Source organism: Silene latifolia, chromosome 5, assembly GCF_048544455.1.
Source record: "Silene latifolia isolate original U9 population chromosome 5, ASM4854445v1, whole genome shotgun sequence".
NCBI classification, from domain to species: domain Eukaryota; kingdom Viridiplantae; phylum Streptophyta; class Magnoliopsida; order Caryophyllales; family Caryophyllaceae; genus Silene; species Silene latifolia.
Window position 1 is genome coordinate 23,408,660 of NC_133530.1, and position 8,218 is coordinate 23,416,877.

The 8,218-nt window shown below is 36.4% G+C and overlaps 1 protein-coding gene across 1 annotated transcript; it reads right to left on the reverse strand.

Annotated features, from left to right (window-relative positions):
• Positions 1 to 5,959, reverse strand: LOC141657061 (uncharacterized). The gene is made up of 7 exons (XM_074464174.1): positions 5,489 to 5,959; positions 3,866 to 4,006; positions 3,414 to 3,779; positions 2,905 to 3,150; positions 1,228 to 1,320; positions 615 to 815; positions 1 to 436 (listed from the first exon to the last, which is right to left on the reverse strand). Exons 1-7 carry the CDS (start codon positions 5,816 to 5,818, stop codon positions 221 to 223), a joined length of 1,593 nt encoding a protein of 530 aa, XP_074320275.1. The 5' UTR covers positions 5,819 to 5,959; the 3' UTR covers positions 1 to 220.
• Positions 5,960 to 8,218: the final 2,259 nt, after the last annotated feature.

Genomic DNA, 8,218 nt, shown 5'->3' on the forward strand with positions numbered 1-8,218 from the left:
AGCTACAAATTAAATTACATTAAGGCTAACAAATTGACGAAAATTACAATTATCTCGTCTACATGACAAACAACCCACTCTATTACGGGGTGTATACACCGAGTTTACAGCATATATCAGCAAATAAGTAGGGGATCTGTTAGGCTATTGCTCAGTTAAGTATGTACAGGAACAACATGAAATGCTACATAACTACTGTACATCAATCTGAAACTGAAAATCAACAGGTTTTAGGTCTGTAGTATTTCGGTGGAAGAGACGGGCAGTTTTCATTCATATGCGGGTATGGGTTAACGGTATTGTATCCAGGTAATTCCATTCTATACTTCCCCAGGATTTGGCAAAATGGCATCTTCACTTCATCACCATCGTTGCACCAACTTGGCAAGCGCCTTGAGTCGGTTTCGAAGAAGTTTAGTGAATATGCATCCTTTATCTGCAATCATGAATCAAAGTTTAATCTCCCTTTTCAAAATATTGAAACTACACCGAACTTTAACCAGGATTTTGTATATTTGTTTCACGAGTTTTACAGTAGTTCTATTAACACTATCACAAAGGCGGACAATTGAATTCGGAAAATCAGTGAGAAAATCTCGAAACAGATGACTTACAGTGAACTCAGTTGCTTGAATGGAATCAGAAAATGGTTTAAACAGTCCGGCTGCCTTGTATATTTGAAGCACATATGCAATACATGATACTGAGGCTCCGTCTTCATATACCCAATCATCTTCTTCCGGTACTGTAAGCAACTCATCAAATGAAGAACCGCGTTTTGCAACTTCAATGAGAACTTCAGGGAGATCGAGATCCTGCGTTGACATTCGGGAGCATCACAAGACAAATAGATAAGATCAGTTGAACTAGTAGCATTGCTAAATTAGATATTCTGGGTTTGCCGAATGCTTCTGTTTCAGAAACAAAATATTTTCGAATCATTCAACCATGCATACTCCTCTCTCTCTGAGATATTCTACCCTTTCGGAATCGGGAGGGATGGGAATTGGTTGATCTGGCTTATAACATTTGGGTCCTCAGACAGCAGACAATGGAAATATTGTTTTTTTAAAGCATTTTGCTCTTTATTTAGGATAATTAAATTAATTATTTAAAAGCAAAATCTATCGGTCTGCAACTTGATTGGTAGTAGAGCTACATGGAGAAAGCTTGATTTCAAATTGATCATGAGAGCTGAGTCCATAATAAAGGTCAAGTAGCCCTTACCGAAGTACCAAGCCGTTTGTTTAATGCTTCTTTCCACAAGTTTGCTGCATAAGCAGGTTGCATCTGGTTCCATATAGTCATAACAGAAGCAACCTGGAACCGAAAAAATAAATAAACAATTAAATTTATTTACATTTAAGTCCATTACTTTAATCATAAATGGCAAATGGCTAGTTTCGCTTTATGTTTTTATAGACCTCTTAAGTCCACCAATTAAGCAACATATGCCGAAAGCCGACAGAGAGACCCTTGCCAACTCGAAACTGTTCAACGCATTAAAAAGATCTAAAGATGTCACGAAGCACAAGGACCATAAACCCAAAACCAACTTTATGAATGTAGTAATTCAGGCCAATGATCATCTTCCCACAAATCTGAGGTCATTCTTAGAAATTCTCCTGACACTTCATATTACTTGTATTGTACACCGTTTTCTATACAATTTTCTTAGGCTGCTAACATATTAATGCCAAGCGTTCTTATTTTCTTAACAGAAGGTAGAATCTTAAGGCTGTCGAGCCTTTTTTTCCCGACGCTCCCAAACTAGACGAATTGCAACCAAATGATACGTGCAAATGAGAAGATAATTATACAGTTAACATAGGCTAATAGAGGAGACACATTAAAGAGCACGAGTCACGTTTATAAGGCCGAGTGTGATTTTATCCAAAAAAAAAAAAACTAATTTGCAAAGGGGGTAGCCCCACTAGACATGTATACGAGAGCCAGCCAGTTCAATTTTTCAATGTGAGAGGAGTAGTAACTAGCACATACATACATCCTAACATAAGTACTATACATGTTTTGTAATGCAAATAAGTAAAACAAACACGTCTCAATGAGACATCTCACAGGTAGATATTTAAATGAGAACAGTTTTAAGAATATTAGGTCACATAACAGCCCAAATTCTGACAACCACCTTTGTTCGTTCTGTTTCATCAAAAGGTTCACCATAAAAAGGACAGTCTTACGCAAACAAGTAACTGGTAACAAATGCTTCACTTGTATTCTTATTGAAGCACATGACCTAGATTAATATGATGTGGACACATAATAAGAAAGATGAAAAAGAGCATATCAAATTCAATTAAACCTAAAAAAAAAAAACAGCTGAATGGAATAAGGTGTCACGATTTTTGGTTGGAGTTAAGCGGTTGAAAAAGGGGATAACCTTTCATCCTAAGAAAATGTTGCTACAATACCAGTCATAACTCATAACAGCCGTCAATTAACTCCATTAAAAAATAAAGAAAAAGAACATTATAGAAGTTTGACAAGGTAATAGCCGTCCGGGTACTATTCATGGAGAAGTTTTGCCTTATTAGACTGACTTATTGACCTGATCAAATTATGTAGTTTTCTGATGAAAAGACGTTTCAATTTAAATTGGTAGAATCCCAAACCTTAAACTATGCACGGTTTTGGACTTTTGGTCAGTGAATGTGATATCTTTAAGCGCCAGTTTTTTCATCATATGTTTTTGAATCACATCAAATAGTAAATCCACTTGCTTCTTATTTCATAGCAAAGCAGAATTAGATGGAACTCAGACGTTTTCTCAAAGGACTACACCCCCACATAGTACCATCAAATGTAAATCTAACCACGAAAAACTCGTTATACGTTACTATAACAAGGTGAGATGTTGATAAACGCTAAGAAAAGAATTCATACCAAATTTCCATCCAATGGAGGAGGATAATTATTTTGGACAGTGTCTATCCAGCTGAATATTAGGTTATGATATCCATATGGTAATCCATCAATGCTTCGAGCATACTCCCATGCAGCACTTATATTGAACTTGGCTCGCAAATCGGGATGTAAGGGCAATAATGCGATGTGGGGATTGGAGTCATCTTTAGTCGTTTCAAATTCCCACCATTCCTCCCACGAAACCAAAGCTACAACATCTTCTCCCTGTACCAAGAATTTCAAGAGAATCGGTCAAACTTACTAAAATTAAATGCACTTAGCTCTCTATCCTCCGAACTCAACTTCCATTACAAGACTACGAAAAGACAGAAAAACATAATATATTTTACCCTTCACATACAGGTCTACGCCATGCATACTCATTACACAATTATTAAGATAAAATTACACTAAAGAAACGATAACTACAATGTTCAATGATAAATATACCCACTATCACAAGAAATATACTTGAGCATGCAACAAACCTTGTCATTTTCATGCCCAGATTCAGCAACCCAGAGCTTCCCATCATAATCCCTCAAGCACACCGCGCTATGTCCAGCATAAGATCCAGTGACCCACTTCTCCAAGGTCTCAAATCCACCCCACCGTCCACGAATTTTGGATACAGCGAGGAAATCTCCAGAGTGGATTTCATCGACAGTAATATTAGTAGCCCACGGCTGTGGACGTTTATCAAATGAAGCTCCCATGTGCTTCTTAAGAAATGCAAGGTTAGAGTTCTCCCCCCAACCAGTGTTGGTAAATAATGGAAATACCTCCCATAATGCTTGTAGAGTCCCCAACATTCCAGCTTGCATAAGGAAGATTGAAACTCCGTGATGTTTCACCTGAAAGAAAGATAAATAAATGTGTTATTGTGTTGCTAGTTGATAACAGTGACCATACAGTAGTAATTAGTAAAAGATCAACTAACATATTCGTATTCTTCTTTCCCAGTCCACTCATCGAAGTTCAATGTGTGTTCTCTTGAAAGGAAATAATAGTCCCATGTTGCTCGATAAGGTGTTGCAAAGACATATATATCCATACAGGTGTAGCTGTGGGCTTTGCTAACCTGATTAGAAACAAAGACCACCGTCAAACAAGTGATCAATCGCCTGGAGAATAGCATACAGATCATCCCAAGTTTTAAAATGATCAACAATGAAAGGAACAGGCATTAATTTAAGCTTTTTTTGTTTTCTTGATGGACATCAACTTAAGCTGATAGAACCAGAAGAAGCTAAGTAAGCTTATAGCTTGGCTGTCTCAGATAAGCGGTGCGCAAGCAAAATGAAAGATGATGGCAAGTATTCAAAGGTTGAGCATAGGTCAACAGACTAAAGAGCAGATCAACATTGCATTGATTACAATAGCAGCAGTACCATAATCGCATGAAAAAGAATGATAATTTCCCCCTAAGAAAATGAAAAAGGGAGTTTATCATCATGTTTCTTCTGCAGTTTGGTTGGGTATAGATGTATAGTTCACTTTTCGTACTCTTCCCATGATCTTTCAACCTTTTTCCCTTAATTATGAGGCTACAGAAAGGAGATATGAGAGGAATAGAGTTTTCATTTTCCTTCCCTCATATAAGATGAGACAGGTAGTCCCAATTCATGTTATTACTCATTTCGTATTGGGGAAATGACTAGCTATAGCCTGTATTCATATCACGTTCTCAAACAAGACTAATTGGTATTCGAATTTCCTCAAAAACTTAAAGCTGGTATCTCCTTCGAACAATATCTAAATATACAACTTCCTAATCAGTTTCCCTTGATTATCAATGCAAATATAGTGCCACTTTGTCCAATGTTTAATTCGTCATTGAAAACCAGTTGAATCCGTCTCTATAGTGGATAGAACATTTACCCCCAAAATTGACATAGGTTCCTTGTATATTCATCAACTACCTTCTTTGCTTCCTCCATTTTGTTATCCCCAAACTATCCAAAGATTAGTTACATTCAGAATCGGGATTTGCCGATTTACTATTGATCAACTACCAGCAAATTGCACAAATTGCTCAGTCTACATACAGGATATCCAACAAAATTTAACACCTTTCTTCAACAATATCCAATCTTTCTCATCTAAACTCAAAACTGAGAGCTATCCACAAACTAAAACCCATAAAATTGCTAAAAAAAACATTCAAAAAACATCAAAACCCCATAAAATTCCTCCAATTCATCACAAAAACCAACACTTAATCAACAATAAATTGCAATAACACAGCCTAAAATCCACAAATTTCTTCAACAAGATGTAATCTTTATAAATTAAACCCAAAACTAAAACCTACCCACAAATTAAAACACAAAAATTTGTCAAAACACATTAAAAAACATCAAAACCCCATCAAATTTCTCTAGTTCATCACAAAATCAACAATAAATTGGATTAACACAACAAAATCTCTCAAATTTCTACAACAAGATGAAATATTTATCAAAACTACCCACAAATTTACTGAGAAAAATCAATTTCATCACAAAAACTAACAATTAATCAAAATAAAATAAACAAACACAAAAAACAAAATAAAAAAGACCTTAATATGAAGAGTACCACCACCAAATTGACTGCCAGTATTATTATGAAACTCAATCCAAGCTGAATTCTGGTAAAAGCAAGCACCTTTCCAATCCAAACTATTATTTTGATAAGAATTAGCAGCACCCACAAACTTAGGAAGAAGGTCAACTGCACTATTCAATCTTCTAACAATTGGTAATGATATTTGTCTGGGTAAAATTGGAAGAATGTCTCTTGGATGAAATGGGGTTTTGATTGAAACTCCATAATTTATAGAAATTATTGAAATAATTATTATTATGAAGATTGTGATTATGATTATTGGGTTTTTTCGAATTTTTGCCATTGTTGTTATGGAGTTGTGATGTTGAAGTTGTGTGTTAATGGAAGTAAAGTGGTGGGGTTTGGTTGCTTTGCTTATTTGTGTTTTGTTGTTGGTGTTTTAAGGTCGGAAATTAAGTTCGTAGATGCACGTTTCTGTTGCATTGTTGGCGATTTAGGATTCATTCACAGATTAGACGTCGTGACTCCGAGTCTTGACTAGTATTCGGAATCGGGATTCTACTCTTAATCGGAGATTGAATGGGTATGATTGTATGATCGAGATTATAAGACTCTTGAATGTCTTGATGTAATGTAAATTGTAATGTATGAATTGTGAGATTTTGTGTTCGAGCTTGAGGGATACATGATAAGATTAAGATTGGGCAGTTCGTTAATTGTTACTGAATCAATAATTTGGATGGTTCGCTAATGCATTAACAATTCGGAATAAATTATGTAAGGGAGAAAAACGAAACGGAATAGTTTTTTCTAAAGATAAATTCTGATAATTGATTATGTAATCGAGAGTATAAGAGAGAGAAATATAGATGGAGAGGATTCAGACTCTATATTTAGGTGTGCTTTTAAGTTTTCACACAAGTTTAGATAAACTTGAAACAGGTTTTAAATTTTGTGGTAATACTTCAAGTTCCATCTCACTTCTATATGTTGTTGAATATATGTTAATGACATCTTTAGAGCCGGCCAGTGAGCCTAGACTTGATAAACGGGTCAATCGGATTGGGTTTGGGCCCGGTCATTTTCGGGTTTAACAAGATTTGGGTTGGGGGTCGGGTCATTCTCGAGTCAGTTGCTATCAAGCTATTTAGAAAACAATGGTCAATTTCCAGCAATAAGCCAATCATCATTCAAGTTGGATCATAAAGGATCCCGTCAATTCGAGTTCGGGTTAAGTTCAGTTCATCGGTTCAGGCGTCGGGTTGGGTTCTTCGGGCCAAGTCATTCAGTTCAGGTCCATTTTACCAGGTCTAACTAAGTCGAATCGGGCTAGGGTTGGAACGGGTTAGGAGTTTGTGGGCCAAACACGACACTAACGAAAGGGCGGGGTGTGCTGCGAGTTTGTGGCTCGTGCAAGGCACTGAGAAGAGGAGTCATGTGTTGGGCTCCCTATTGTCTGGACCGGACCGGACCGGACCCGTCCCACATAGAGTTTATTAGTTATTTATTGGATTTTTACCAAGCTCGCAGGCTGGGCTGGAAATCTGACACTGATCCGACCAGGGTAGGGAGACGGGCTGGTTTTGTCTGGTGCACGGCCTGGGAGGGTTAGGAAAAAATGCCCCAATGGTGAGAGTTGGGTCGTGTCGGATCAAGTTGGCCCGCAGTATCTTAATAAAGCATATGGAAAAGATATAAATAAGGAGTGTATTTTATTTCATTGTGAAATTATATATCATTTTTATCCTTAGAATGTACTCCCTCCGTCCCGCTCAATTGTTGTCCTTTGGTTTTGGCACAAATACCAAGGAAAGAGGAATGAGTCAATTACTAAATGACAAGTGGAACAAATTGAGTGTGAATGATCAAATTGATTATGAACTTCATTCCTAAAATAGAAAGGACAATAAATGACTGAGACACTCTAATATGGAAAAGGGCAACAAACGACCGGGACAGAGGGAGTAACTATTTTCATCATTTACCGATAATGTTAGGGTTGTACTTAAAAATTTTAACCTTTTAAATTTGGTATTATTATAGAAATTTATAACACACTTGCGCAAACATTAATGCAATTAATAACAATATTAAGTATTAATTTTTTATTTTTTATTTTTAGCTCTTTAAATACAGTTCTTAGAGCTGTATTTATCATTTCTCATTATTTATATTATACATACTCATTTAACCAATTTATTACTTTAGCGCCATTTATACTTCAAATTGTAAAGTTTCTCAAAACCGTTTCCTAAAAGGCTTATTTGACTTTAAGACAAGTGTATGTTAATGTTAGTATGAATGCAAGAAAACAATTTGAATGAAACTGATAACAAAATCATCTTGAAAATGACCTAAAAAATTAAGGCATTAACTACAAAGCAAATCTACCCGAAAAATCAATTAGTCTTGCTGAAGACGGGTCGGAGCAAGTGACGGGTAATGTCACTCATAAAACGGATAGGGGGGACAAGGTGGGGGCACCCCATGTGCTTCCCTCTCTCCTCTATTTGGGTCATTTGTGAGAGGAAATGGTATCCGTCACTCCGGAGTGACGGATATGTGCCGTCTTCAATGAGATTTTGTGCCGAAAAATAACCCCAAAATCTACCTTAAAATGAACCAAAGAAGGAAGCAGTCCATTCAAATGTAGACTGCATTAATGAAAGACATTGTAGGACATCCCTATAAATAGATGCATTCCCAAACCAGTCTACTCAAATACATTAACATAGAAGCACTA